Source organism: Thermothielavioides terrestris, chromosome 3 (assembly GCF_000226115.1).
Source record: "Thermothielavioides terrestris NRRL 8126 chromosome 3, complete sequence".
Lineage (NCBI taxonomy): Eukaryota > Fungi > Ascomycota > Sordariomycetes > Sordariales > Chaetomiaceae > Thermothielavioides > Thermothielavioides terrestris.
The window spans coordinates 1293512-1320892 of NC_016459.1; the positions used below are offsets into that span (position 1 = coordinate 1293512).

At 57.5% G+C, this 27381-nt stretch overlaps 9 protein-coding genes across 9 annotated transcripts; 6 read left to right on the forward strand and 3 right to left on the reverse strand.

Annotated features, from left to right (window-relative positions):
- Positions 1-1475: 1475 nt before the first annotated feature.
- Positions 1476-4035, forward strand: THITE_2116636 (uncharacterized protein). The gene is made up of 6 exons (XM_003653999.1): positions 1476-1900; positions 1974-2656; positions 2724-2837; positions 2890-3081; positions 3141-3536; positions 3642-4035. Exons 1-6 carry the CDS (start codon positions 1633-1635, stop codon positions 3795-3797), a joined length of 1809 nt encoding a protein of 602 aa, XP_003654047.1. The 5' UTR covers positions 1476-1632; the 3' UTR covers positions 3798-4035.
- Positions 4036-4673: 638 nt separating this feature from the next.
- Positions 4674-6968, reverse strand: THITE_2116640 (uncharacterized protein). The gene is made up of 3 exons (XM_003654000.1): positions 6188-6968; positions 5881-6040; positions 4674-5829 (listed from the first exon to the last, which is right to left on the reverse strand). Exons 1-3 carry the CDS (start codon positions 6601-6603, stop codon positions 4702-4704), a joined length of 1704 nt encoding a protein of 567 aa, XP_003654048.1. The 5' UTR covers positions 6604-6968; the 3' UTR covers positions 4674-4701.
- An 83-nt stretch (positions 6969-7051) lies between these two features.
- Positions 7052-10758, forward strand: THITE_2116645 (uncharacterized protein). Its single transcript, XM_003654001.1, has 14 exons — positions 7052-7665; positions 7733-7804; positions 7867-7994; positions 8071-8189; positions 8252-8271; positions 8363-8420; positions 8504-8895; positions 8947-8972; positions 9033-9159; positions 9217-9482; positions 9543-9554; positions 9609-10029; positions 10097-10156; positions 10223-10758. The coding sequence occupies exons 1-14, from the start codon at positions 7236-7238 to the stop codon at positions 10423-10425; spliced, it is 2334 nt and encodes a 777-aa protein (XP_003654049.1). The 5' UTR covers positions 7052-7235; the 3' UTR covers positions 10426-10758.
- A 185-nt stretch (positions 10759-10943) lies between these two features.
- Positions 10944-12386, reverse strand: THITE_2116651 (uncharacterized protein). Its single transcript, XM_003654002.1, has 5 exons — positions 12268-12386; positions 11984-12217; positions 11787-11882; positions 11488-11681; positions 10944-11425 (listed from the first exon to the last, which is right to left on the reverse strand). Exons 2-5 carry the CDS (start codon positions 12060-12062, stop codon positions 11057-11059), a joined length of 738 nt encoding a protein of 245 aa, XP_003654050.1. The 5' UTR covers positions 12063-12217; positions 12268-12386; the 3' UTR covers positions 10944-11056.
- A 426-nt stretch (positions 12387-12812) lies between these two features.
- On the reverse strand, positions 12813-14839 carry THITE_2116654 (uncharacterized protein). Its single transcript, XM_003654003.1, has 6 exons — positions 14389-14839; positions 14240-14334; positions 14067-14169; positions 13832-14013; positions 13583-13779; positions 12813-13523 (listed from the first exon to the last, which is right to left on the reverse strand). The coding sequence occupies exons 1-6, from the start codon at positions 14695-14697 to the stop codon at positions 12943-12945; spliced, it is 1467 nt and encodes a 488-aa protein (XP_003654051.1). The 5' UTR covers positions 14698-14839; the 3' UTR covers positions 12813-12942.
- Positions 14840-15696: 857 nt separating this feature from the next.
- On the forward strand, positions 15697-20421 carry THITE_2116658 (uncharacterized protein). The gene is made up of 4 exons (XM_003654004.1): positions 15697-16498; positions 16557-16705; positions 16759-18851; positions 18908-20421. The coding sequence occupies exons 1-4, from the start codon at positions 16004-16006 to the stop codon at positions 20032-20034; spliced, it is 3864 nt and encodes a 1287-aa protein (XP_003654052.1). The 5' UTR covers positions 15697-16003; the 3' UTR covers positions 20035-20421.
- An 860-nt stretch (positions 20422-21281) lies between these two features.
- On the forward strand, positions 21282-22318 carry THITE_2116660 (uncharacterized protein). The gene is made up of 2 exons (XM_003654005.1): positions 21282-22022; positions 22082-22318. The coding sequence occupies exon 1, from the start codon at positions 21636-21638 to the stop codon at positions 21855-21857; it is 222 nt and encodes a 73-aa protein (XP_003654053.1). The 5' UTR covers positions 21282-21635; the 3' UTR covers positions 21858-22022; positions 22082-22318.
- A 641-nt stretch (positions 22319-22959) lies between these two features.
- Positions 22960-23166, forward strand: THITE_53718 (uncharacterized protein; the record flags this gene model as incomplete). Its single annotated transcript, XM_003654006.1, has 1 exon — positions 22960-23166. A coding segment is annotated over one exon (207 nt), but the record flags the coding sequence as incomplete, so codon positions are not given.
- Positions 23167-24500: 1334 nt separating this feature from the next.
- On the forward strand, positions 24501-27086 carry THITE_2116663 (uncharacterized protein). Its single transcript, XM_003654007.1, has 6 exons — positions 24501-24929; positions 25022-25037; positions 25107-25179; positions 25253-25393; positions 25458-26354; positions 26414-27086. Exons 1-6 carry the CDS (start codon positions 24869-24871, stop codon positions 26663-26665), a joined length of 1440 nt encoding a protein of 479 aa, XP_003654055.1. The 5' UTR covers positions 24501-24868; the 3' UTR covers positions 26666-27086.
- The last annotated feature ends 295 nt before the right edge of the window (positions 27087-27381 follow it).

The window sequence follows — 27381 nt, forward strand, 5'->3', positions numbered from 1 at the left end:
ACCAAGAGTTCGGGCAAGTGCCTCGCGCTCAATCGCAACTCCGAGTCCGTTGACCGCCGCCAAGATTGACGAGACATCGAACCGTGCACATCCGTCTTGACCCAAAGAGAGGCTAGCGGAAACGGCTGCTGCAGGAATCGTGTGCCGAGACTCGGTACTGCGCAGTAGGGTAGCATCGGGTCTCAGGGCAGGCCTAAGCTTTGCATTGTCGGTGGTCAGTTTGAAAGACGGGAGGGATTCAAGGAACTTCTCCGTGTTTCCACCCTCCTGGCAACCTGGAAATATCCCCTCATCCAGCAGTATTTTATCCGTTGAAGTAGGAAAAATCTGATCAGGCAATGTGGATGAGAAATTCACGATATGTTTCCGGTTCGACACCGTAGCGCTCCACTGGCGCCGTTAACTCCGGCCCCACTTGGTGACTAAAAGCCAAACGCCGGCGGCGCGGCAGATCCAGCCACCCATATCGGCGAATGGCATTTCGATCCGAGCTTACAGGATTGACCTGGAGAGGTGCAGTTGCTCTTTGTATACTGTCCGAATTACACAAGTGTTCACGACACGTTTGGTAAAGCTGTGTCCGCCATCAATCAACTGCGCAGTTGGAGGAGTTCGGAAGGTTGGGAGAGATCCTCACATCGTACTTCGTAGTAGGTTAATCCGTCTCTCGCACACCGCCGGGGGATACCTAGGTGCCTAAGGTGCACATGCGTGTACGGTCCGTACTTGGATGGCCGGTGTCGTTCGAGGCTGACTCAGCTCGTGCGATCCCATGCGCTTCTCATTGGTCCTGGGCCAAGCTGTCGGAGCATGTGGATGTGCGGTGCCGAAGTGGGAAAGCTGCTTCACAGGCAGCAAAAGGGACGCCAGATGGCAGCTGATGGGAGGAATGACGGAATGGGTCGCGCGCATCAGAGCTTTCCCGCGCCCCACACAGTTCGCGACACACTGTAAACTCCGTTTCCCACCTGACGCCTTCGACCGCCGTCGAAAAGCTTCGGATGCGCCGGGAGCACATCGTTGCAGACAGTGAGGCCATCGCCGGAAGGGTATTCCGCACTGGAACAGGGCCTGCGGGTGGTATGACTCCTTGCCCGAAATTACCAATCACTGTACGCAACAGGAAAGCGAGGTGCTCGGCGTTGACCATGGCCGAGTTTAAAGCTTTGCGCGCCCGGCTCTTGGTCCGTCGCTGCGCCCTTCCGGAAAGGAAAGAAGCCCTTGATACAGAACACCTGAACGTGAATGCTTGCTTGCCCTTGTCCCCGCCGAGCGGCCTGCACAAAACTCTCCTTCGTCCGAACCGCGCCAGATCCATCTCAACCCTCAGGCCTCGGACGACATCCTACACACACAAGGCCCGGCAAGCGCGCGTTTCCGATGCTCGGCAGTCACTAACACCTGCCGACTCCGGATTTGACTTTGACAACGCACACTACCGAACCGTTATTAGACGGCGGGTCCTCCCCGTCGCGCCGGGATTCAAACGACAAAAACTTGAGCGCAAATCACGAACCCCGCGCTGGTTTCGGACGGCACCGCCAGTGCCCAATTTAGGCTTGCGAGCTTAGACGAAGGCGAGGGAGTCGCCTGGCCCACCGAGCACGGTGGTTGGTTTGAGAGTTGTCCCCGATGAAGGCGCTAGCCGGCTCGGTTCTGCCGGTCATTGCCGGCGTTGCGGTGCTGGGTCTCGTCCCGGCCGCGCTTGCACATGGCGAGGATGAGCACGGCCACGGCCACGAGGACGGCGGCATGGGCGGCATGCAAATGACCGACGCCGACAAGCCGCTGCCCGAAGACCAGTATCCCCCCACGTACTTTGCGCATCCAGAACACAGGGTCGCCATCTACGGGCATATTGCCCTGATGGTGCTCGCCTGGGTGTTTGCGCTGCCTGCAGGTGAGATTTGCTGACATGGAAAATACTGTGGGTGGTGAATCTTGAACGGTGCGCTGAAACGGAAGCTGTCTAGCCGTCATGCTGTCTCTCGCGCGCTCGCGCTACACGCTTCTGGTGCAGTTCGGCTTCCTGGCCATCAACGCCGGCGGCGTGCTGCTGGGCGTCATTTACAACACGAGCACGCCTGATTTGTACCCGAACAATGCGCACTACAAGCTCGGCTGGATTGTGACGTTCGTTGTAAGCGCGCAGGTGGTGGTGGGCCTGTTGGCTCGGGTCGCGGGCGTGTTTAAGCGAGAGAAGTTGGCCGCCGGGAGCCATGCCGCGGAGCGCCAAGGCTTCATCCCGGTGTCCACCGAGGCCATGGCCGAGCACGAATCCCGCTTTCCGGGGGCGCCGTACCGCCGCTATTCCCACGACAGCGGCCAGGGCACCGAGCCGAGGACCGAGTCGCTGCGGAGCCACTCGCTCTCGGGCCCCGATTGCCCGGCGTCTCCGACGTCCCCGGTTCACGATGCGCACAAGGAGTACCACCACAGCGATGACGACGCCGACCCCGACGAGGACCTCGAGGCGCATCTGCCCTTGTTTTCCAAGTCCACCAAGGCGCACTCGGTGGTTGCGAAGGTCGCTGGCAGGATCTCGGACCGGTTTTGGAAGGTCCTCATCTTTGCTTACAACTTTGTCGACCGGACGATTCTGATCCTGGGGTTCATTGCCCTGTGCACGGGCATCATCACCTTCGGGCGCTTCTTTGTGAGTTATCCCGCCATTTCATTCATCGCAGAGGGCAATCTGAAGTCGAGGCTAATGCAATCTCTAGGAAGGCGCTGGCATCTTCAGCGGCTTGGCGCATTGGATTAAGGGCGGTGTCTTCTTCTGGCTGGGCATCTTCACTCTCGGCCGCTGGGCAGGCTGCTTCGGCGAGCTTGGATGGGTTCGTTTGCCTCTGTCTCGAGAACTGAAAGAGGAGAAACTGACTTCCGCAGGCCTGGAATGTGCGTCCTAGAAGGGCCGGCCAGAAGTGGCGCCCATCTGCGGAGTTCGTCGAGAGCTTCGCCATCTTCTTCTACGGCGCTACCAACATCTTCCTCGAACATCTCGGCAACTGGGGTGGTGAGTGGAGCTCCCAGGATTTGGAGCACATTTCCATCACGGTGCTTTTCCTTGGCGGCGGTCTGGTAAGTCGCTGCTCCCATGCCCGGCTGGTCATGGTTCACAAAAACTAACGCTTCCGAAGTGCGGTATGCTCATCGAATCAACCCGCATCCGCAACCTGCTCAACTACACCGTGACCGACGCCGCGCAACAACACATCCTAGACCGCGACGCCGAGCGCGATCTGCACGACGCCCTCCGCGAGCCCGAGAGCTACCGCTTCTCCATGAACCCCATCCCCGCCCTCGTCATCCTCCTGACGGGCATCATGATGAGCTCGCACACGCAGGAGAGCATGATCTCGAGCATGGTGCACAAGCAGTGGGGCGACCTGCTGGCCGGCGCCTCCTTCGCCCGCGGCCTGACCTACCTGCTGGCCTGGCTGCGCCCGCCGCGGTCCGTCTACCCGTCGCGCCCGCCCACCGAGCTGCTGACCGCGTTCGGCCTCATCGCGGGCGGCATCATCTTCATGGCCAGCGTAAGTTCTTTTTCTCTTCCCTGTTTGCAACTGTTGGATTGGAACTTGTCCCCCACAATGGAAAGGTCAAGATAGGCAGATTGGTTGGCTAACATTGGAATTCAGGCGAGTGATACGGTCAGCGGCATGATCCACTACCAGCTCGACGCCATGTTCATGTACACCGTCACCATGGGCCTGGTCGGCCTGCTGATGGCCTGGGTCATCTTGATGATTGCCCTCAAGGGCTGGGCCGCGCGCCGCGAGGCGGGTCGGGCTTGAACTAAAGACCCTACCTGCTTTGACGCTGTTCCTGGCGGGAAGCGGCTTGCCGAGAAGGGCAAGTGCTTTCAGACCGGCATTGTTCTGGAGTTGGCTGGTCTTAGGCGGATAATGTGATGATGGAGGAGTTGATGATGGAGGAGTCGCACGGATGGAGTCGCATGGATGGCGTGGAGGGTTTTCGATTCTTGTCTTGCTGAGATACCCCATTTTTTTCTATCTAGTTGGATGATGCTGATGAGATGATGTTGGGACGACGGAAACGGTGGATATTGGGATGAGTCCCAAACGGAGGTGGGAGGGAAAGGTGGTTCAGGGATGGCGATGATGCGAGGCTTGCTTGCTTACCAAGGTCAAGCAAAAGGCTCATGTGCATGAGCAATGGTAATGCTAAAAAAAATATACCCTTTTCACTCCTTACAATAATGTGGTCATCCTAGTTTCAACTTGAGGCTTTTGACGAAGTTGGAGCTTCATGAAAAGCCTGTCCGGCTTGAAAGAGATATGTTCGTTCATTGATTACATTAGTAGACAATTATCAACTTCCGCCCCGCGGTCATGGGTTCAGTCAACCACAAATGCCAGCACTTCCCTGTCCTCATTGCGTGCTCATCAAGGCATTCATTCATTCATTCCTCTCCCTCTAATACCCCAGTCCAGCCCATTAGTCGTCAGGATAGGACTCTCTGATATTCGAGACGAAGGTGCAAGTCTCCCGGTCAAAGCGCCTGAAAAACTTGCCGGCCACGAAGAACAGCTCATCGGGGATTAGGCTAGGGTCGGTGACGATGACCACATTCTCCTGGGCCACCCGCAGACGGTCAACGGTTGACCTCCTAGAAGTGCTGTAACTTAGTCAGCATATGATTCGCGTATTGGGGGCAATGAATATCAAGGAGGCAACTTACAGGCCGGTATAGTAAGTCCTCAGCGGACCCATGTTCGTCTCGCGCACCGACAGGGTTGGGTCGATCACGTCGCCCTCCTCCTCTGCCTCGGCGGCATCCAGATAATGCGGCATTGGCAATGTAGTGCAGCCCATCGCCGCCCAGCCGTTGATGATGCCAATGTACCCGTAGCGCCGGTGGCGGAAGACCTGGCCGATCTTATAGTGCACGCGCGCCGTGATTTCTTCGGTATACCGTCGGTTGACCTCGGGCAATCGGTTGTCGATGTTCTCAAGCATCCGGATGATATCGTTCACGTTATGCCAACCAGTCCGCTGCCTAGGCAAATTTTGGGAAGCCACGAACTTGTTGTAGAGCGGTGCGAGGTACTTTTTGACGATCCAGACGTCCTCGCTCCAAGAGAGCGCAAATTTTTGGAGGAAGGGGACAAGGTTTGAGTCCCAGTGGCGGCTGGACGTCTGCTTCATGACGAGCTCAGCCCACATGGAGGCGTACACGGCGGCGTCCAAGTTCAGGCCCGGATATCCGCTGCGAAGCCGCTTCATTTCAGCGGCCCGTATCGGGTTGTCTGCCAGGTTGAGGATCGTGTCGTGCGTTGCCTTGATATTCTGAGCCATCCTCTGGATAATGATCGGCACAGGGGTGGGCCTGAGGAAGTCTTCGATTCCCTGCGTCCACCCGAAGTCGACCAGCTTAAGGCGCAGGTCGCTGAGGGTCACCTCATGATCGGACCCGTACGGGTCGAGGCACATCCTCTTCCTCTCGCCATCCTCATCCTCCGTGTCATTCCCATCGAGGTCCTTTCCGGGCGGAGCATAGACCGCTGCGTGAACGTGGCTCGGAAAAGCGAGACAAAAGGCGGTCATGCCCAAACGCTCAGCGATGCAGGTGAAGATGGCGCTCGAAATGAGAGGGAGGGAAGGATGGTCCTCCTCGGAGAGTGCATGGCCGAGGAAGCAGTTTCTCAAATTACGGTAGTTGATTTCAGGGCGGTCCATGCCGGTCAGATTCTTAGCTCTCAGCCAGCGGAGCAGAGTCAGAGCTTTCGCTCTGGTGGATAGGTCCTCAAACGCCGGGTGCTCAGCCCTGAACTCCTCGGCGAGGGAATCAAGAGTCCGAACAACCTGGTGGGCACTGTTAGCCATGGATCGGGAACACATGGATTCCAAACGTACATAGTCGATATCTTGCTCCCGGTCGTGGAGCACAAACATATCGAAACCGGCGAGCGCCATGTCGAGGTGCTGCGAGCTCAACGCCTGCCCCTGATACCGACACCACATATCCACTGCTAAGCCCTTATGTATGCTATCTAGCAGCGCGCTTGCATAATACCTGGGAGCAACATTTAGTACGTCAGGGCGGGCCATCGAGCATGGAACAACGAGGGATTGACGAGCACTCAGGAATATGCTCCACGGGCGAAGCCAGGTTGTCGAAAGGGAAAGACACGTTAGCAAAGAAGATGCTGTTTTCTCCTACCTTCTGGCTAGGAAATCCTCTGCGGAATCGTCGACATGGCATTGCTCCAGCAGGTAGTCCTTTGCATCAATTCCCAGAGTGCAGATCTCCTGTAGCCTTTTCAGCTGGCCGACCTTGGTCGAGATCACACCGTCCAAGAGCTGCGCAATCCTCTTATTCTTTTTCTTCCTTGTGGCCCACAAGTTCCTCCAGTCGACTGAAGACGCGCGCGCCTTGAGCTTCTCCTGCAAGTTGTGTTCCGGACCCCAGTGGCTGAACGAGAGCTGGCAGTGCTGTTTCCACAGCAGGGGTTCGTTTGCGAGGTGGTGAAATCGGCGTGATAGTCGTTGGAAGCTCAGGAGAGTGTCTTCTGGCGAGAGGTAGAGCAGAATATGGCGGATAATCTCGTCGGGGACGTCTTCGAGAGACGAAGGCATCGCGTTCCTCCACGGCGTTCCTGCGCCGCGTCGCAGCCCCCAAAATGTGTCTGTGATAGTGTTGCCGTTGAGATGAGATGCGGTCACTCGCGACGCTATGGCTTCTTCGAGAGGAGCAGCTGGCGATTGAGGAATTGGGAGATCCGGAGATTGCGTTAACTCGTAAACTATTAACTAAACAAAAGGGGACTCGCGTCGCGCCGCGGTTGAGGAGGGGAAGCAGGGACGGGAAGGAGTTTAGATTAACGGTCGAGAATTGTGGTACAGAGTGAACTACCAGGTACTCTGCCGGCGTTGTTCCTTGCTACACTACCTACAGTAGTACTGCACTCGATGGCTGGGCACGAGGGATTGGGTTATCGGCGTGATGGTTAACTTGCGGCATGGCCCGAGCTCCTGACCCAATTTGGGTTTGACAAACGATCTCTGCAACGGTCCCGGGCCGGGTTCCTTATCGATCGCGGGGTAACGCGGCGTGGCGGCCCACCGGTGGGAAATTTACGGGCTGAGAAACCCCTCCATTGCCCTCCCGTCTGAAGTGACTCACGGACGGGTTTCAGGGGCAGCAGATGTCTGCATTTTCAACTGTTTCAACACCAAATTCCGAGTCGCGCGCCACACAAAAAGCCGCCATGGAGAAAGTCACTGAAGCCCTGCAGAAAACCGCCATTGGCGGCGGCGACAAGAAGCCGAAGAAGGAGAAGAAGGCGCCTGCCGAAGCCGACGCCAGCGCGGGTCCGCTCGAGCTGCAGCCGCCTCCGGCCTTCATCCAGGAGCGCATCGACCTGTTCGACCGCTTATATAAGGAGCAGCAGGAGGAACTCGCCAGGAAGCCGCACGATGACATTCTCATTACCATGCCCGACGGCACCGTGAAGCCCGGCAAAGCCTACGAGACCACTCCCGCCGAGATTGCGAAGGGTATCTCCAACAGCCTCTACAAGCGCACCGTGGTCGCGAGGATTGATGGCGAGCACCTGTGGGATCTCGAACGGCCACTCGAGAAGAGCTGCAAGCTGGAGCTCCTGGACTTCAACGACGAACAGGGCAAATTCGTCTTCTGTAACGCATCCCTGAGGCTAGTCACCTTCACATTGCCTTGCTCGCGGCTGACACTCGTTTCCTGCAGGGCACTCTAGCGCCCATATCCTCGGCGAGGCTTGCGAGCGGAGATTCGGCTGTTCCCTGTGCATTGGTCCGCGTATGCTTCCTCCCCTCTCTCCCGGACGTGCGCGACACCCTGCTGATCGCCTCACGTTGCAGCCGTCGACAACGGTTTCTACTACGAGATGGCTCTGCCTGGCGGCGCCGCCGTGCAGTCCACCGACTGGGCGCCGCTCGAGAACATCGTGTCCAAAATCGTGAAGGAGAAGCAGCCCTTCCAGAGACTGGTATGCTCGAACGGCAGGATATCCCTGACTGGGCGGTGTGTCTGAGAACGATTCTTGAGGGGCTCACACGAAGCAGGAAATGACCAAAGAGGACCTTCTCAAGATGTTCGCCTACAACCCCTACAAGGTGCATATCATCAAGGACAAGATTCCCGACGGCACAAAAACCACTGTTTACCGGAACGGACCCTTGATGTAAGTCGAGACCCCTTGAGACCCATTGTAAGTCAACCAACTACTGACGCTGCTTCCAACAGCGATTTGTGCCGCGGACCTCGTAAGTTTCCTCGGTCATGGCGAACCTGCGCTGTGAATCCGTTTCGCTCCACTTTGGGATCGCGCATACGGGTCAAGCTAACGCTGGGAAGACGTGCCGGATACCGGCAGAGTCGAGGCTTTCGCCATCATGAAGAACTCCTCTTCATAGTATGCAGACCTTTTCAGCTCCGATCGAGGAGCATCGGGTCTCCCTCGTTATGTTCTTGGTTCTGGAGGCTAACAGGCCCTAGCTTCCTCGGGGATCCCAACAACGACTCTCTTCAGCGGATCTACGGCGTGTCATTCCCGGACAAGAAGCAGATGGCCGCCCACAAAAAGTTCCTGGAAGAGGCCGCCAAGCGCGATCACCGGGTGATTGGGCGACAACAGGAGCTCTTCTACTTTGAGGAATGTTCGCCCGGCTCCGCCATGTGGCTGCCGCACGGCATGCGCATCAACAACGCCATTATGGAGTACATCCGTGAAGAGTACTGGAAGCGCGGATATGACGAGGTCATGACCCCCAACATGTTCAATGTCTCGCTCTGGGAGCAGTCTGGCCATCTGGCCCACTACAAGGAGGACATGTTCATCTTGAACGTGGACAAGGAAGAATTCGGCCTCAAGCCCATGAACTGCCCAGGTATGTGTACGTTCATAGCCGTTGGTGCAACATCTGTTGACGTAGCTCTAGCCCACGCGATGATGTTCCGCCACAGGGTAAGCTGGGTTCCGGCCTCCCTGTCCGCTGAGTGAGGTTTGCTGAACCGCATGCTACAGGAACGGAGTCACAAGGAGCTGCCCCTGCGTCTTGCAGACTTTGGCGTTCTCCACCGGAACGAGGCCAGTGGCGCTCTGAGCGGCCTGACGAGAGTGCGAAGGTTCCAGCAAGACGATGCCCATATCTGTGAGTCGCTTGTATCTGCATCTATCCTCCACCGTGTTGCTTGCTAACTTCTTTCAGTCTGCCGGGAGGACCAGATCAAGGAGGAAGTTGCGGATCTCTTCGACTTCATGAAATCCTTCTACGGCATGCTAGGTCTCAGCTTCAAGCTGAAGCTGTCCACTCGCCCGGACAAGTTCATGGGTGAGATCGAGACATGGGACCGTGCCGAGGCTCGTCTGAAAGAGGCCCTCGACGATTTCGCCGCGTCCAATGATGGTGTCAGCTGGGAGCTCAACCCCGGTGACGGTGCCTTCTACGGTCCGAAGGTTGATATCGCTGTTCTGGTATGTCCACCGTAAACGCCACGCTTTCGCTGTGACAATGCTAACTGCAGACGCTGATAGGACTGCCTAAATGTACGGTGATTCTCTTTGTTCGTTGTTGCTCCGTAACTAACACGCCATGGACAGCGGCACTGGCAATGCGCTACCATCCAGCTCGACTTCCAACAGCCCATCAACTTCTCTCTCGAGTACCAGACTGCCGAGGGTGTGCAGAAGGACAAGGCAGATGGCCCGGCCCACGCCGCGGCCCCAGAGCCGGCCCCGGAGCCAGAACCCGCCGCAGCCGATAAGAAGGATGGCAAGGAGAAGAAAAAGCCGCTCGTGATCAAGAAGCCGTTGTCGCCAGGCTGCGCTCGGCCGGTAATGATACATCGCGCCATGGCTGGCAGCATTGAGCGCTTCACCGCCATTCTCACCGAGCATTTCGCCGGGAAGTGGCCTTTCTGGCTCTCGCCCCGCCAAGTTATTGTCATTCCTGTCGGCATGGGCTTCTTGGGCTATGCCAAGGAGGTGGCCGCCATCCTGAAGAAGGAGCGAATCTATGTCGGTCCGTACCGTCCCGTACCCAAATTTTTCTGTCAGGAGTTCCGCTAACGTAGACTCACTCTCATCAGACGTCGACAGCAGCGGCAACACTCTCCAGAAGAAGATCCGCAACGGACAGATGGCTCAATGTAAGTCGTCCTCCCTAGCTCGGTCCCAAACCTCATTGCCGAGTGCACAACGCTGACTCGCTGTAGACAACTTCTGCTTCGTGGTCGGCGACGAGGAGATGCGCAGCCGCAAGGTCAACATCCGCTACCGCGACGACACGTCCACTCAGGCGAGAGACGTGCCCGTTGACCTGGACGAGGCGGTCGAGAAGCTGCGGAAGCTCAAGGCCGACAGGGGGATGTACAACCCCTTCCCGCACAAGAAGGAGGATGGCGCGGATAAAGCTTAGATGTAGTGTGGGCGTAGAGCGGCGCAAAAGAGATGTAGAATCCATTCTGTTTGGTGCATTTTGGCGCCATCCTTTGGCGATCTTTGGGTTGTGAGCTGGTTATGCTATGACTTGGCAAGGCGTGAGCGTGAACGAACCCAGCTGAAGATGTTGCCAGCGAAACTGCCGGTGGTTCTTCCGTTCCATAGAAGTAGAACCCTGCAGTGTGCGCCGTCACCCTCGTTCCTTCCGGCATCTTACTTCCCATCAAGAACATGTCACTTGCCTGAGCCTCAAGACCCGAAATGGTTTCTGCAAGCGGAGGCGGTTGTTGACAACGCAATGAGGCATCCCCCTGAACGGACAAGCTGAATAGTACCCAAACTATACTCCGTGCATGACAGCAAAGGGAGGGCACACAAGCCATCCGTTTGAACCGGAGTGAATTCCCGCTAATACAAGAGTATATGCAATGCAAAGTATGCTCGCTTGTTTCATTTCCGGAGTTTAATTTGCCGCATGCCTTTAATCCCGTCCCGAACCCGTCCTCTCTCTCTCTCTCTCTCTCTCTGTGAAGAACCCGAGATATATCCCCAAGAACAGAGAAAAAAAAGGAAAGAAGATATCCCCCTTCCTCCTCCGCCACAGCCGGCTACAGCTTGGGGATGTGAATCGTCCTGCTGGTCATGAGGCAGCCGTGCAGCAGGAAGAGGGCGACGACGGGGTGCACCTCGAGCGGAGAGCCGGCGAACCACAGGCCGCCGGGCAGGGCGGCGTGGATCCAGCCGCGGGCGACCCACCAGCCCATGAGGGCGTCGAGCGCGAGCGTGGTCGGGATCGGCGTGCCCTCGAAGTAGCGCGCCTTGCCGGAGGCGTCCTTGGGGATCGACGTCGCCGTCACGTTGAAGCGCGCCAGCCGCGTCAGGCCGCACAGCACGAAGAAGGCCAGGCACAGGTGGTCGACCGGCGTGCGGATCCCGATCGCGAAGGCCACCGCGGCGGGAGAGACGCCGAAGGAGATCTGTTATATTATTTTGCCTCTGTCAGCGTGGCGAAAGGGCAGTAAAGGAAAAGATGGCGCACCAGATCGGCGAGCGAGTCTAGCTCCTGGCCCATCAGGCTGCTCTTCTTCCTCCACCGCGCGACTTTGCCGTCGAGGAAGTCGAAGAAGAGGCCGAAGGGCAGGAAGGCCAGCGCCGCCCAGAGATTGCCGTGGTGTGTGGGATCGCCGAGGCAGTAGCGCATCGAGGAGAAGAGGGAGAGGATGCCGCAGAGGCCTGTTGTTTCGAATAGTAACCCGGTGAGTTGTTGCGTTTAAGCAAGGGTTATCAGAACCCGCGGGGCTTCACTGCAAGATAGAAGGCCGGGAAAGGACCGCTCACCGTTCAGCTCGGTAATGAAGTCGGCTAGGTGCAGCGCGCGGATGAGGGAGAAGTGGCCGGAGTCGGCGGAGAGTAGGAGCTTCTGCTTGTCTATTGCTGCGGGGGAGCGTTAGCGAGGACCTCTCTTCCCTTCTTCCTCCCCGTCTGTTTCGGACCTCAGGACTAGCGCCCAGAAGGTGCAGACTGGGTGAACGTACAAGGCGGGTTGACCGGACTACCCTCTTTTGACGCGGCGCCATTCGCGGCAGCCCCGGCAACGCTGCTTCGTTTCGACATGTCCTGTGCTCCTTGACCGCTTGCGGCGTCTCTTGCCTTGGTAGTCACGATGTCGTCGGTCGTTGCGGTTTCTCCGGGTATTGAAGAGGACGTCGGGGTCGTAGACGGAAACGGAGTAAACTGCTTGTCGGCCTGAGGATCTGGTCTAGGGAAGACTGCGCGCTAAATCAGATATGCAGACGGTGGACATCCGGGGTTGTTGTACTGTATTTATGTCGGCTGCTTGTTGTTGGCTCGCGACGGTGGTTGGTTATGGTTTTGACGCACGTCAAAAGCGCTTGCGGCGGTGGAGACAACCCTGTCGTGTGGTTAACGTTAGTGCCCGCTATTCTGCGACAACAAGGGTCCCTCCGATGCCGTCACTTTCGTGGCCAGCAAGTCCAGACCGTGCTCCGCCAAGGTATGACAGATTACGTCATTGAGAGCAGTTGTGATCCGGAGGAGACAGTGCTTATCACTTCGTTCATCCAAAGCTTATTCGGACTATTCCAACCTTGCCTCATTCTCAGGCTGATAAAACATAAACTACTGGCTTGCTCTCGGCGTCCAACCTGTGCTGAGGCGCTGGCCAGGCCACACCTGGTGACCGCAACTCCCGCCCGCCAGGGCACTGAGGTGTGAATCTGTCAGTTCTTGGCAAGGCACTGTCCAGTCCACGGCGGCTATTGCGATTATTCGGTCTTGGAGTGACTTATTGTTCCTGTTTCCGTAGGCTGTGCGAGGGGAACACTAGGCAGAAACGATGACTGATGGCCATTTCTGACCCAATGGCTCTCTCGCTCTCTGCGTTCGAGGCAAGAGATAAATATCTTGGAGGTAACTTGATCAAAGTTCTCCTCTGCATGACGGTCTGCCAATCTTTTTTGAACCGGCTCGGTGATCACATTCCAGATGGCCGTTGGCCGACTACTCCCGGCCAAGGGGCGTTGTGCCGGCTCGCTTCCTCATGCAGCTGCATCAGCACTCCGTGACCGGCAAGCAGCTTGACCCACTCGTGGATGGCAGGCGTGTGATCCTTAGTCCGGCCAAGGACCCCCGTTGTCTCCAGACCGCCGAGCTCATCCTCATACTGTGAGCGCAGACGCTGTTGCTCGTCGCAGAGCTGCTCCCAGGCCTGTAGCCCGGCCTCGACCGTCCCGCTGGTCGGTTCGGGCGTCTTTTCGTCACTGACTGAGGTTCGTATGTCTTCAGCGTCTAGTTGGTATAGGGGGAGGCGGTCGTCTGACGAGCTGTGGATAATGCTCGAGTTCGCCTTCGGCTTCCATTCGGAGTTGCTTTTAAACCTCGTCTCGAGACTCTCCAAGCGGCGGACGTTGGCGGCAAGTTTCTGCCGAAGCTGGGAAGCATTGTCGGCACAGAGAGCGAGGAGGCTGAATGACAGCTCCATCTCGTGATGCGCCATTTTTTGCTGGATGACGGGGCTTACCGCCGATGTCCAGTGCTGACCTGGCGCATATTCACCTGGTTTGCCCACTGTCAGTGAGTGGTCGTCCGACGGGTTGTTGGACAGGTACCCTTACCAAGGAAAACGGGCTTATTTGAGAGCCCATCAAGCTGCCACACCTTTTGCCCGATGGGGACGAATGCAATAAAGTGGTAGGCGGTGTCATTGTCTGACACCTTGGCTTTGGCCTTCTTCCGCTTCGCTTTGGTTCGGATCTTCTTCTGGTCCACGTCGTTTTGGACGGCGAGGACCGCATTCAAGAGGTCCAACCGGCTGCACAACGTCAACCCAGGCAGAGCTTTGCGGCGTTGGCATGCTGACTTACCGAGAAAAGGCGTTGTGAGCCGTCCGTATCCAGGTGCTGTTTGTAATCATATGGCCTCTCAATGGCGCCGACAACCCTTTGGATTCTTGCTTGAACCTGAGGAGCTTCTCACCGAGCTGCAGCCCTTCGGTATTCATGAGAATGTTGAGCAGTGCAATAGTGGCGCATGCGTTGTTTGTGGTCTAGGGCCCGTTATGAGCGGCCATGACTCGTTCCATAACCGAGGTGGACTTACCTGGTTCGCGAACCACACATCTTCGCTCGGCTCATTATTCTTTCCCTCATCCATACTTTCTCCGACGTACTCAAACAGAAATATCATGCCGTAAACCGGAGCACTGCGATGGAGGAAAATCAGCGGACAGGCCCCTCGAGCACTAGGGGAAAGCGCCTGACAGCATAACCTACGGAAGAGCGGCCAAAGAGTCCTCATCGGCGGAGAGCAGCTCTACTATTCTGGCTCCTTTGACGCCGAGGAGGCCAAGAATGGCCGTGAAAAAAGCCTGTCTGCGGGTCAAAGTCTGTCAAGCACAAACCTGGAAACGCAGCGAGCGTACCGGATCAGATTCCAACTCAACCCAGCTCGCCCATTCTGCCTTCTCATTTTCTTTCCACGGCGCGAGTGACGCCTCCAGCAGATTGTCGGGTATGTCAAAGACCTCTGGGGCCGCCTTTCTTTGCGAGTTTCGGCGAGCACTGGTGCTGTTGGACGATGCGGCTGGCCGCTCCTTTGGGTGGTCGGCATCATCGTTAAATGGCAGCATCCTCTTGCGGACGCGGCCGGAACGGCGAACCGGGAGAGAGGAGCCGCCGTCGCCACCTTCTAGGTAGCTTTCCCCGGCGGGGGGTATGGCCTCCTGAGTCATTGTACGGCGTGGCGGAGACGAAGAGCCGGAATTGGTCGTTGGGAGCGACAAAGATACAACGAGAAAATAGAACGCAGAAGGATATGGATTGATCTGGAATGTCCTGATATCACTCTTCGCGGCTTGGACCTCAACTACCCGATACGGCGCATGGCGAAGGCCGGCTGAGGGTGCGAGGCGTCTGCGAATCCTGTGGTCAATTTGCCTTGCTTTCGTATTTGTGCCTTGGTGCAGCACAGGCTCTGTACCAGGCTTCAAATGCGGTGCTCAGAGATGGGGATATTTTCTCTTCCTTGGGCAAGTCAGTCCGGCCTCACTGCTGATGAAAGCGGCGGATTGAGGTGCTCACCACTCCGGGCCAGCCCGTCGCGAACTGTGAGATGGAGGGGTGATGCAATGCAATTGGCCTCCAGAAATGACGGAATCAGGCAGCGTGAACACTGCAATCATTATCAGTGGCTCACCCCGGGTTATTGTCTGGGAAGGCGTTGGTTCGATGTTTTCATGGCGTTTGCATGTTGTGAGGGACGGGAATAGTCTTCTGAGAAACTGGCGTTGTCCAGGTTCATTTAGATGGGAAGCAACGCTCTAGCTGCTGCGGCATGGAGCACACCCCGTGAGAGAGCAAATACACGTATGCAAGAGTACCCTCATTACGGAGGACTTCATGTGCTGTTGCGCGACTCTGGAGCCGTCACAAATCAGCAGCCTTGGGCCAAAGGGTCTCGAAGTAGCCTTCTGTTTGTCTTCTGTAATCCAAACCATCCAACATGGTGGCAAGCTCCTCCGCTGAGAGTGCTGAGAGCGGCGGCAGGGGCTTGAGGCGGGGACCTAAGCTCCTCGAGCACCACAGCATCAAGGTAAGGCTCATTCATCCAATCAGCAAGCAGCAGTGCCCGGGCCGTTTCAACGCAGGTGGGCCCTGCCTGCCGTAGCGCGGTGCACAGCAAGTGGAAGGAAACTGGGACCGCGTCTTGACGTGCAGGGCTGTTTGGAAAGGTAAAAATACAGATACAAACAGAATACAAAACTCGCGGTTTGCCGACGGCTGCAACAGAATGCGACCAGTGGAAGCTGCAACACCACCACGCCAGCCGCAGTCACCCACGAGACAATAATACCCGGCAGTCCCCAGATCGAATCCTGTGCCGCTGCCGGCCGCCTGGTGCTTCCGCGCCCGTCGCCGAGCTTGTGGACAGACCAGGGCATCGCTTGACTGGAGTGGTCGGTCGAAACAAACGAGCAGCGCATTCGCTCGCTGCGCGGCTCTCGGATCGACGCGCAGAATACACAATCGAGAGATGCCATGAGCGGCGCACCTCCGATCGGCGCCTTTCCCCAGACGCCTGTGGCAGCCTCGAAAAGAGGGCCTGTCAAGGCTCCTGCTGCCGCTTCGCCCTCCGCTCCCTCCCCCTCCTACCCTGCCGCCGCCGCCAATGCCCGCTCGACGACGACAACAAGGAGCAGTCCGCTGCCTGTTGCTCCCCAAGCGGGTGCATCGACAACAGCAGGTTCTGCGCCGTTAATCCCATTACACATTCTGGACGCCCCGACACAGCGGCTCTACGCGCTCGGCTTCTATGTTGCCCTCCTCGCCTGGAAGTTTTACAACTGGGCTCAGCTGGTCGAGGAAGACACGGAGTCCTTTTGGCTCTTCCTGAAATGGATTGCCATAGACTGCGCATTCCTCTTCGGGCTTCCCGAACTGAGGATACCATGGCTAGAGCTGTCCCAGCCGTTCGTGGTTGCCGCGTTCTTCGTCCACGCCGTGTTTGACTGGCTTCTCATGTTCAATATTGGGGTACGGCTCTCAAGCACGCTTTTGGTGCTCGAGGTGCGAAGTGCTAACTCTTGGGCAGTTTCCGTGGCAGGCGTGGATCTTGGGCCTCGTAAAGATCTTTTACGACCGCGAGCTCGCCATCTCGGAGCACAATGTCAAGCTGTCCAGCATAATACACAATTCTTCGCTGATCATGGGCCGGCAAATCATCAATATTCTTCCCGAGGGGTGAGCAGCCTCCGTCAAGGTGCCGGTTGGACGCGTGACTGACCATGTGCCAGCTCGGCGGTGCTCAACCCTGATCTTCACCCCTTTTGTTTGGGCGGCGACCGTAAGACGGCGCCGATACCCATATTTTTCAACGCGACCATCCCGGTGGAGGTGGAACTCATTCGAACCGATCTCGAAACGAATCAACAGGAGTCCATCAAGTTGACGCGCGTTCAGATTCGGGATATCGAGCGCAAGGCGAAGCGGGAGAGCCAGGAAGGCGTGCAGACCGTGGTCCAGTTCGACTATCCGGCCAAGAAGCCCGGAGCCTACCGGCTTGGGCGAGTGCTCGACGAGTATAAGCTCGAGGTGCAGCGAAAGAACCCTCAAACCTTCGTTGTCCCTTGCCCAAAGGCCTGGGTTGGCCCTCCCGCCTCGCCCGGACGGTGTCTGGGCGATCTATCAGACCTGACCCTCCAGGCCGAGGGCATCCCTCCGCTCAAGATCAAGTACAGCCGTACAATCAACGGCAAAGACCACAGCTTCCACTTCCAAAGCCTGCAGCCGGAGGGTTTCGTGTCGCCCCTAGGCACTCTGCGCTCAACGAGTCTCATCGGGCTGGACGACGAGGACATCTCGTGGGCCCGGTCCCAACGGGTCCCTGTCGGCCTCAACGAATCCATGCACGCTAGCGGAGACTGGCAGTACTCGGTGGACGAAGTCCAAGACGGTTTTGGGAACCTGGTCAAATACGATTCCCCGGCCGACGACCCTGAAGGCAGGCCCAAGCCTAAGCATCTTGTGCAGAACTTCGTGGTCAAGGAGCGCCCGCAGGTGCGGCTGGAAGGTTGCGATCTCAGGAATCCGCTCAAAGTTGCCAAAGGCAACGAGAAGGAGCTGCCCGTCCGGTTCGGAATCGCGGGGCAGACTCCCGACGTGACGGCCCACAGCCTGACCTGGCAGTTCTCGCCCATCGATACTCTGACCGAAAGCGGGGACCACGGCGATGTGGTTTCCATCGGATCCTACAATGCGAAGAATGCCCGCGACAGGCCGAGGATCTCTGCTCCCGGCCTGTACACTCTGAAATCCGTCTCGGCCAGCTCCTGTGAGGGCGAAGTCCAGGAGCCATCCTCTTGCCTGCTGCTGAACCCTCTCGAGCCAAAACTCACTATACGCTCCGAGGAGATTCCTGACACTTGTGCCGGTAACTCGATCGGCCTGCGGGTAGACATGGATCTCATTGGCACCCCGCCATTCATCGTCAGGTATGACGTGATTTCCAACGGTCAGCGTCGGTCCGAGAGAGTCAGCATCCCCGGCCTTCGTTACCAGATGGACTTGGTCCCTCGCATTGCGGGGCATCACAAATACATCTTCACCCACGTTGGCGACGACATTTACAGCGGCCAGAAGCTTACCGGATCCGAGTATGTCCTGGAGCAGGACGTCAAACCGGCAGCGGCCGCGCTTATTCAGCACAGTACCGGCAAGATGAGTTCATGCCTTGGCGACGAGGTGACCGTTGATATCTTGCTTCTCGGCGAACCTCCATTCACTCTGGAGTGGGAGATCATCCACGACGGCAAGAGGAAGCTGCACAAGGCCACCGATATCCAGTCGAACTCGTACCAGATCAAAACGGCGCCCCTGACCCAGGGCGGAGAGTACACGTTAGGCCTGACGAGCGTCCAGGATACGAGGGGTTGCCGAAACTTCGTGCAAGACGAGCTCAAGATCTCGGTCAGACGCCAGAGCCCGCGCGCTGCGTTTGGCCAGATCGAGGGCAAGCGGAAGGTGTTGGCAGTCGAGGGTTCGACGGTGAAGCTACCGGTCCGCCTTACCGGGGAGGGGCCGTGGAAGGTCTTCTACGCCAACCTCAACGACGGGCCTCCCGATAATCCCAAGATCTTGGAGAGGACAGTCCGGAATGACAACGGGTATCTTGACGTCAAGGGCCGCGGCACCTACACCATTACCGACGTCTGGGATAGCCAATGCCATGGCGTTGTTGATCCTAAAGCTTCCAGGTTCGACGTGGACTGGTTCCCCCGCCCCGAGATGTCGGTCGTGCTCTCGCATGGGGTTAGCCAGGCCGATGACGGGTACGTCCTGGAAGACGTCTGCGAGGGCGATGTATCAGGCTTTGAAGTCGCCCTGAAGGGTAAGTTTTCTGGCGGCATAGCACTCTGGGCCTTACTGGTCGACTGACACGCCTAGGAACACCCCCTTACACGGTGGAATACGAGGTGCGCCACCACCCGCTTCAGGGATCCAGCTCGTTGAGCAAGAAGAAGTTCGATGCGTCGCTTGGGAAAGAGTCGATCCAGGCAGACACGGCCAAGGCCGGCTTGTACACGTACAAATTCACCGCACTGGAAGACAACCTCTACAGCAGCGACCGGCACTTCAAGCCGCTGGTGGTGAAGCAGAAGGTGAACAGGAAGCCTTCAGCGTCCTTCGCCAAGCCCGGTCAGACGTTCAAGTACTGCAAATCAGAACAAGACAACGAGGATGGCATCCCGGTCACGCTGACCGGCGTCCCTCCCTTCTCCCTGGAGGTCGAGATCAAGCACCAGAGTGCGGCCGTGCCCGAGATCTACAGGACACCGACAATCAACTCGCACTCGTACGAGATCCGGATCCCGCGGCACCAGCTCCGGCTCGGCACGCAGCAGATCCGCATCCGCGATGTCAAGGACGGCAGCGGCTGCCACTCGATGGCCGAGCTGGGAGGGCCGTCGGTGCAGGTGCAACTGTTCGAAGCGCCGACCATCTACCCGCTCGAGACGCGGACCGACTACTGCGTCGGCGAGCGCATCTCGTACACGCTCTCGGGCACGCCGCCGTTCGAGGTGTGGTACACGTTCGACGGCACGGAGCGCAAGGCCAAGTCGCCGACGACGAGCTTCCGGCGCGTGGCCGAGTCGCCGGGCGAGTTCACCATCACGAGCCTGGCGGACCGGGCCAGCGAGTGCCGCGCGCCGGTGCACATCACCAAGACGATCCACCCGATGCCGGCGGTGCGCATCAGCAAGGGCAAGAACGTGCGCGTGGACATCCACGAGGGCGGCGAGGTCGAGATCCTCTTCGAGTTCTGGGGCACGCCGCCGTTCGAGTTCACGTACACGCGCAGCACCAACGCCCGCAAGGGCCAGCGCAGCCAGGTGCTCGAGACGCGCCACGACGTCAGCCACGAGCACAGCAAGATCATCCGCGCCAACCAGGAGGGCACCTACGAGGTCGTCGCCATCAAGGACAAGTACTGCGCCTTCTCGACGCAGGGGGCGGAGGCCGGCAAGAAAGACGCCGGCGGCAAGGCGCAGAAGGTGATTAAGTATCACTGAGCGACCTTGTTGAGAGGCCCCCGGGGCAAAGGACGTCACGGATGTTGGGAAAGGTGGCGGGGGAGAGTTGGGTTGGGAAGGTTAGGGTGGTTGGGCTGGGCAGACAAGAGCGACGAGAAATCAAATAATGATCCGAGATTGGGTTGGGTGGCCGTGGCGATGTTGGTCTCTCTTCTGGTCTATTTACCTACTGCTGCAGCTTTTTGTATCGTACATAAACGGGGAAGAGGGGGGTCAACAAACACATAGCACGGCGTTCTATGGGCAAGTGGAATGAGGGATGCTATTTAGGTACCGTACTGATGTAAAATTTCCCTTTCCCTCTGAGAGGCCTGTGAAGTCTTCGTAGCCTTTTGAGATGTTCTCCAAACACAGTATCTGTGGCTGGTTGTGCTGCTGGACTGCGACCAGGGGTGTGTAGTTAGTGATGATCCTGGCGTTGAGGCTCAGGGGGTTGCGGCCTGTCGGTGTGTCGGGTTGCGGGGACGGGAAGCGTGGTTGCGAAGCGCGATGCGTGCGGCGGTCAGCGAGCCAGGGTTGCCCAGGGTCTTTTTGACGCGGGATGGATGATCTGCCCTTCCTTCCCTCCCCTTCCCTTCCGTTCCCTTTTCGTGAACTCTTGCTGACCTGAGTCAGATCAGATGGATCTTGGGTCTCGTCGCATGGTTTGAATCTGAGGTTTTGTTCCGCCTCCCGTCTCGCGTCTTCCTGGATGGGCTGACCACCTCGCTCAGTGTACAGTACAGTACAGTATGTGCAGTACAGTGTGTGCTGTTCCAGTACCGTTAGTCTACTGTGTACGGAATACACTATGTCAGGTTGTTCAAGCCAAGCCGCCGTGGGATGGCAGTCTGCGGTGTTGTGCTGGCATGCACTGTGGATTCGGCTATGTCGATCGTTGCCAGACTCGGGTTCGCGGCGCGGACTGCTTCTCCCTCCCTTCCAGGTTTTCCAGGAAAAGAGCTGGTGGCCGGGTATCGGCACAAGTTGTGGTCAAGCGCGTTAGGCCGCCAATGTGTGCGCGGGCGGTCATACTGTGTGTATCGGGCTGCAATTTGTACGGTTACGGTGGGTTGCTGTGAATTACTGTTACTGTAGGTCAAGTCCCCGGTTCGCAGGTTATGTCTGCATTGTGTGGAGTTGGGTTCGACATCTAGAGATATCAGAGGACGGCAAAAAAGGCGAAGAAATGTTGAGTCAGAAAATGGTCTGGCTCGTTGATTGGAGTCGCGGAAGTATTCCGTTTTCCGTCGCTGTTCACTTCGTCGGTACAGTTCAATCCTTGTTTGTTTGTTAGTTTGGTTCTTCGCCCCACTTTTTACCCACTTACTGACAGGGCCCTGCAGCCAACCAAAAATCGGCCTTTTTACCCACCTGTTCAGCTTCCTGGCTCTGGCACTGCATTCAACAAAACCATCGACCAAACCATCAAAAAAAGCATCACCACCATCAAAGCCATCAAATCCTTCAAAATCGCCCAGGGCAGCCAAATCAGCCAAATCAGCCAGATCAGCCAGGTGGGCAGCCAAATCAGCCAAATCAGCCAAATCAGCCAGGTGGGCAGTTCAACTATAAAAAGGCCCCATTTTCCAGGTTCGAAGATGCCCACCTTCCTGCCCTCCTTCCTGCCCACCTTCTTGCCCACCTTTCTGGCCCAGCCGGAAGCCTACCTTTCTAGCCCAGCCGGAAGCCCACCTTTCTGGCCCAGCCGGAAGCCCACCGACCTGGCCCAGCCGTACGGCACATCGCTGACCTGCAGGCCATTATACCACGGCAACTGCCAGCCAGTTGGTCCCGGCCGCGATGGGCCGACCCGCTGTTGAACGACGACGACGACGAATACGACGAAGACCCTGATTTCCTGGCCGATGCCGAGGAATTGGAAGAGGTTGAAGAACCCAGCCTTCCTTCAATACCACAGGCCGAAGCCATCCGGGCATTCAACGCGCGCCAGGCTGCCAAACGTGCCGCAAAGTCCGGCTTACCTAGTAGGTACATCCATTTTCCCTAATTGCCTTGCATTTTCTTAGTTAATCTGGTCTTCCAGATGTTCCTTCTAAGGAGCCCTCGACAGCCGACCTCCCAGCTTGCCCAAGCTCTGATTCTTCCAACGGCTTCAACCCCCCTCCTTCGCCCTCGCCTTCGCGCTAGCAGATCGACCCAGCCAAGCTGTCATTTACCGAGCATCCTTCTTCGACTAGGCCTCCGCAAAAGAACCGATCCACCATATACGAAGAGAGGCTTGTCGTCAAGGCATTACGTTTCTACAGCAATATAAGCATCCCGAAGATCGCTAAGGCAATGAACCTTATACAACGTTAGGTCCAATACGCTATCTACGCTCCCAACAACCTACAATACACAGTTGCTTATAGCTAGGTGCCAATTGTGCCCTAGGAAGTACAAGATTTGATCCGCAACTTCGTCAACATACCAAGGGCTTCGAAGCGCTTCCTTCCATAGGAGCAGATACAAAAGATGCGCTCGGTTCTCTCGGCCTACAGTGCTCGTGCCATTCGCTATACGATAGAAGGCCAAGGCGTTGTTCAGACCCTTCAACCAATGCGATAGCTACTTACGCCAAAGACTCGGCAACTGCGCCTTGCATTTGCCCAACAGTAGGCTCACCTTCGCCCTATTGATTAGGAGCAATAGATCTAGTCTAACGAAACCTAGGTCAATGGCCTAGGCTCTAGCTATAAGTTTATCACCATTTTCCTGGGCGAGGATCCTCAAGACTTCGCTATAATACGGCAGCAGGCCAACGGCTAGATGTTCTAGGGTTGTTTTACAGGAGGGAGGAAAGGCACACATTTGGTATAGGACAAGTCCTAGGGCAAGATCAACTCGGCTACCTACTAGAAGCGCATTCTTCCTTTGTTCCACCAATTTTAGGAGCAAAACCCGACCTTCAAGCTCCAATAGGATAACGCTCCAGCTCACTGTTCGAGGTCGACCAAGGCGTACATAGTGAAACACTTCCCTAGTACGTATATTGTCACCTGGCCTCCCCACTCTCCAGACCTCAATCCTATCGAACATATATGGATTTGGATGAAGCGATGGATCGAACGCAACTATCCTACCCGGCCAACTGGGGAGGCCTTGAAGGAAGCTGTTTTGCGGACATAGGCCGCAGTGCCCTCTGACTATTTATTGCAGTTGGTTCATTCGATGCCTAGGCGGCTAGCTTAGGTGATTGAAAATCAGGGGGGGTATACGGGGTACTAAGATTGACCTGTTTTTCTTCTGTTTTTCTATAGAGGATTAAGTACCTGTACTGTCTTTGTAATCCATCGTTGATTGGCTTTCACATCCTTGTCGTGATCCACCATAAGTACCAAACTAACGAACAAACAAGGGGGGAATTGTACCCACTGAGCACTGAGGACTCGCGGAATACACTACGGCGACCCCACGGATTAGGCACAGTTGTACAGTACACCAGTGTACGGAAGGTACCTGACCTTATGTGCAGAGGTGCCATGGCCTGCCAACGGACAAGAGCGACTGCTGTTCCTTCTCGGCCGCAGGCTTGGATCCGGTTATATTCGGACACTCTCCCCTCGTCCAGGAACACCGCAGAACCGCATCTCGGTCCCTGCGGATTCCTGTCTGTGGCAGTCCTCACTCCGCGTTTGACGTTACACTAATCCGAGGATGAACGACAGGGCCGGCCTCAGCTCTCAGAGAAGAACCCTGGCAAGGCTTGGGCAGGGTATCTTGGCGCTAGCGAATCACGAGGCCGCGCATCATGCGGGCGGCCAGGATCCACGCCCTGTCAGGACTCAGCTTCGGTCCCAGACGCAGAATTCACAACCACGCTACCGCAACAGGATCTACTTTCCCAGTGTACACAGACACCCGTGATGCTCCGGCCCGTGGAAGTCAGCTCTCGAGCAGTGCACTGAGTTGTGGGAGCGGCTGCTGGGCCATCTGAACCATGCTGGACCCCTCTACTTCCGTCCAGGCACTTGCGACTTGGGCTCGGCAATTGGAGAAAAGGCAAGGGAAAATTACACTACCTAAGTTACTTGCTGTGTAAATCACGAAAGCAGCAGCAATGGCGGTCATCCTGGGTCAATCTTCGGTACTGATCGCCGTACCCATATTATCTGCCAACCTGTTCCTGCAATCACACCCCCGCTCTCCTCGATACCGTGCATATAACATAACGGGCAGTCAACGTTAACTAGTGTACCCGTCACCTTGTTTTGGGAGCCTGCCGAGTGCAGGAGACTGCCAGTGGCTTGCCGCTGCTGCTCAATTCACTATGACGGACGCCGGTAACTATACTCTCCTTTTCCTCTCGCCTTCACCTGAAAGTGACCTTTCCCATTCCGCTTTTGGTCGCCTCAGCACTGAGCTGAGGTGAGTCCTGATTTAATTAACTAGGTCGTTCAGCGTCCAGTCTCTCGCCCAACTCTGGGCCGTTTTAGCCTCGATCGCAGACGTAAATTCGTGGTGCGTGCGGCGGCGCCTGGCCTCCCGCTGTGTCGGTGCATTACGTCGCGAGCGGGCCGCGGGTTTGCGCTTTCTCGGCCTATGATACGCAGCGTGACCTCGAGGGAAAAGTGGGAACCGCGCCCAGCCCGGACGGACCAGGGCAAGAGCCGTCGCATTCCTACCTTGCGCCTGTGGGGATGAGAAGGGGCAAGACTCGAACTGTGCACCAGCTTGGGAACGTCTCCCATCCGATTTGGGTCTGTTTCTCGGGGCGAGGGCTTATCGGCCGTCGTTATCGGTCTTTGGCTTGCCGCATCGCTCCGTCTGCATCTGCATCGTCCCAGACGGTTTTTGGCAGCGACTGGTCGAACCGCCAACGGCCGCCATCATGCCGCCCGCCGATAGCGACGCGGGCGCCACCCAGGCTGGGAGCAACTCCAGCGACTTTGTGAGCAACCTCCTCCTCCCTCTCACCACCCCGCTTCCCCATCTCCGCGTGTCCGCACGGCCGTTGAGCACAGCTGACGTGGCAACCCACAGGTGCGCAAATTGTACAAGTACGAATCCCCTTCCCGAGGCCGCGCTTTTCGCGGTCCCCGATAACATGCTCACCGATGACGTCGCAGGATGCTGGAGGACCCTTCGTACAACTCGGTAGTACGATGGAGCCCCGACGGCGACAGCTTTGTGGTCTTGGAGGTATGCCTGTGTTTTAGGAGCCCGGCAGCCGTGGCAGCGATGTTGAGGAGATGCTGACTTGTCCGGCCGGCAGAACGAGAAGTTCACCAAAACCATCCTCCCCAAACACTTCAAGCACAGCAATTTCGCGAGTTTTGTGCGCCAATTGAACAAGTACGACTTCCATAAAGTGAGGCACAATGAGGAGAATGGCGAATCGCCATATGGGCGAGATGTATGTTGGCCCCTTCCCTTGGTTTCCGCGACTCGCGAGCCACATTGACGGATCCGGACGCCAGGCATGGGAGTTCCGGCATCCTGAGTTCCGCGCGGACAGGAAAGATAATCTCGACAACATCCGAAGGAAGGCACCGGCCCCCAGGAAACCCCCGCCCGCCGAGGATGCGTTCCCAGCATCGCAGCAGATTATCGTGCTAAGCGAGTCGCTCACGGCGACTCAACATCAAATCCAAGCTTTGCAAGAACAGTACTATGAGCTCGAGAAGACGAACAGGCTGCTCGTCAGTGAGGTTCTGAGCCTGCAAAAGATGGTCAGGGCGCAGAGCCAGGCATCCAACGAGCTCATCACCTATTTGAACAACATGGAGGATCAGCGGCGCCACAGTCGCCATTCGGCGCAGTCCAGCCATTCCGGTCAGACAGGCGGTCAGTCGGGCGGTCAGAACTTCCACGCGGGCGGGATGGGGTTCTTGCCGGACGGAGCGGACGAACCGGCGCCCGAGCTCCGACGAGCCCGGGAGATCCTCAACGGCGTGTCTCCGGATGTGCAGGCGGACAGAGAGCTCGAGAGGCTATCCATGGCATACAACCAGAACGGATCCCCGGCTGATTCGGCGGGCTCGTCCGTCATGTTCCAGCAGCCCGGCCCTGGAGGGATGCAGCTGGTTCACGACCCGCTGAACGACCCGCGCCACCTGGTGTATCCCGTGGGACAGACGACGGGCATCGACCCCTTCCACGCTGACCACATCCACAACATTCCGTACAGCCGGCCCCTGAGCAATCCCACTATACAGACTGAGGCTCCGTCACAGATCACCCCGCCGCTAAAGGAACAGTTCGGTTCTCTGTGGCGAGGCAAGAAGCCGCACATCTTACTCGTCGAGGACGATAAGACGTGCGCGAGGATAGGGTCGAAGTTCCTGACCATGATGGATTGTAGCGTTGACACTGCTGTAAGTGAGGAGAGGCGCGGCCGGGTTTGGTCACGACGGTTCACTGATGGGTCTTGTAGCGTGACGGTCTCGAGGCCGTCGAAAAGGTCAACCGAGACGCCGAAAGGTTTGATCTCATCTTCATGGACATCATCATGCCCAACCTGGACGGTGTGTCTGCGACGGCGATGATTCGAATGGTCGCCCCTCAAGTCCCCGTGGTTGCCATGACATCGAACATTCGACAGGAGGACATCCAAACCTATTTCCAATTTGGTAAGCACTCCTTTCTCCCGCCAGCCGGTTACCTCGTTGTCCCGAATCCCATCTAAACGTCCCCCAGGCATGAACGACGTCTTGGCGAAACCCTTCACCCGCGACGGCATGATCCGTATCCTCCGAAAGCACCTGACGCGCATGCTAAAGGATCCGCAATCAGCCGGTCTCGTCGGAGACGACATGGCCGGGGCAGTGGCGGGCGCCGGACCTGGTCCGCCGGCTTCCAACCAAGGCTACGGCCCAGCCAGCATGGCGATGGGCAACATGGCCGGCAACCCGCAGGTGAAGTTCGAGCACACGCCGATCCAGTCGCCCTCGACCGCCTCGTCGTGGCACTCCCCGGGGCAGATGCACCAAACGTCGCCCAACCTGGATGGCGGCGGGTACATGAGCGCCGTCGGCAGCGGGCCGAGCGGGATGGTGCTCACGCCCGGCGCCGCCCAACGCCCGCCTCCGCCGCCACAGCAGCCGCAGCCGCCGCCGCAGCCGCAGCCGGGGCAATACGCGAACTATTTAACAGCGCAGGTTGCGGCCCCGCAGCCGATGGGCAGGATGCCGGAGAGCCACTTAGGCGGCGGGCTCGCGGCCGGCGACGATCGGCCCGAAAAGCGGCAGCGGTTATACGGGCCAGGGCCGGGCCAGGGCGGGTATGTACAATGAGCGGACGGGGGCGGGCGGCGTTCGTTCTTTTGCATCAACGACGACGACGAAGAAGAACAAAAACAACAATCTTTTGTTGTGTTCGCTCGTTCGCAGGTGGGACTTGTTT

Coding starts and splice junctions, on each gene's coding strand:
- THITE_2116636 (XM_003653999.1), top strand. CDS start 1,633: ATGAAGGCGCTAGCCGGCTCGGTTCTGCCGGTCATTGCCGGCGTTGCG. Junction 1,901..1,973: donor GGTGTTTGCGCTGCCTGCAG/GTGAGATTTGCT, acceptor GAAGCTGTCTAG/CCGTCATGCTGTCTCTCGCG. Junction 2,657..2,723: donor TCACCTTCGGGCGCTTCTTT/GTGAGTTATCCC, acceptor TGCAATCTCTAG/GAAGGCGCTGGCATCTTCAG.
- THITE_2116640 (XM_003654000.1), bottom strand. CDS start 6,603: ATGCCTTCGTCTCTCGAAGACGTCCCCGACGAGATTATCCGCCATATT. Junction 6,041..6,187: donor GAGGATTTCCTAGCCAGAAG/GTAGGAGAAAAC, acceptor TGTTGCTCCCAG/GTATTATGCAAGCGCGCTGC. Junction 5,830..5,880: donor GGGAGCAAGATATCGACTAT/GTACGTTTGGAA, acceptor AGTGCCCACCAG/GTTGTTCGGACTCTTGATTC.
- THITE_2116645 (XM_003654001.1), top strand. CDS start 7,236: ATGGAGAAAGTCACTGAAGCCCTGCAGAAAACCGCCATTGGCGGCGGC. Junction 8,421..8,503: donor ATGAAGAACTCCTCTTCATA/GTATGCAGACCT, acceptor AACAGGCCCTAG/CTTCCTCGGGGATCCCAACA. Junction 8,896..8,946: donor CAAGCCCATGAACTGCCCAG/GTATGTGTACGT, acceptor ACGTAGCTCTAG/CCCACGCGATGATGTTCCGC.
- THITE_2116651 (XM_003654002.1), bottom strand. CDS start 12,062: ATGTCGAAACGAAGCAGCGTTGCCGGGGCTGCCGCGAATGGCGCCGCG. Junction 11,682..11,786: donor CTTCATTACCGAGCTGAACG/GTGAGCGGTCCT, acceptor TCGAAACAACAG/GCCTCTGCGGCATCCTCTCC. Junction 11,426..11,487: donor TAGACTCGCTCGCCGATCTG/GTGCGCCATCTT, acceptor ATAATATAACAG/ATCTCCTTCGGCGTCTCTCC.
- THITE_2116654 (XM_003654003.1), bottom strand. CDS start 14,697: ATGACTCAGGAGGCCATACCCCCCGCCGGGGAAAGCTACCTAGAAGGT. Junction 14,335..14,388: donor TTGAGTTGGAATCTGATCCG/GTACGCTCGCTG, acceptor ACCCGCAGACAG/GCTTTTTTCACGGCCATTCT. Junction 14,014..14,066: donor ATGTGTGGTTCGCGAACCAG/GTAAGTCCACCT, acceptor AACGGGCCCTAG/ACCACAAACAACGCATGCGC.
- THITE_2116658 (XM_003654004.1), top strand. CDS start 16,004: ATGAGCGGCGCACCTCCGATCGGCGCCTTTCCCCAGACGCCTGTGGCA. Junction 16,706..16,758: donor ATCAATATTCTTCCCGAGGG/GTGAGCAGCCTC, acceptor ACCATGTGCCAG/CTCGGCGGTGCTCAACCCTG. Junction 18,852..18,907: donor CTTTGAAGTCGCCCTGAAGG/GTAAGTTTTCTG, acceptor TGACACGCCTAG/GAACACCCCCTTACACGGTG.
- THITE_2116660 (XM_003654005.1), top strand. CDS start 21,636: ATGCCCACCTTCCTGCCCTCCTTCCTGCCCACCTTCTTGCCCACCTTT.
- THITE_2116663 (XM_003654007.1), top strand. CDS start 24,869: ATGCCGCCCGCCGATAGCGACGCGGGCGCCACCCAGGCTGGGAGCAAC. Junction 25,180..25,252: donor ACAGCTTTGTGGTCTTGGAG/GTATGCCTGTGT, acceptor TCCGGCCGGCAG/AACGAGAAGTTCACCAAAAC. Junction 25,394..25,457: donor AATCGCCATATGGGCGAGAT/GTATGTTGGCCC, acceptor TCCGGACGCCAG/GCATGGGAGTTCCGGCATCC.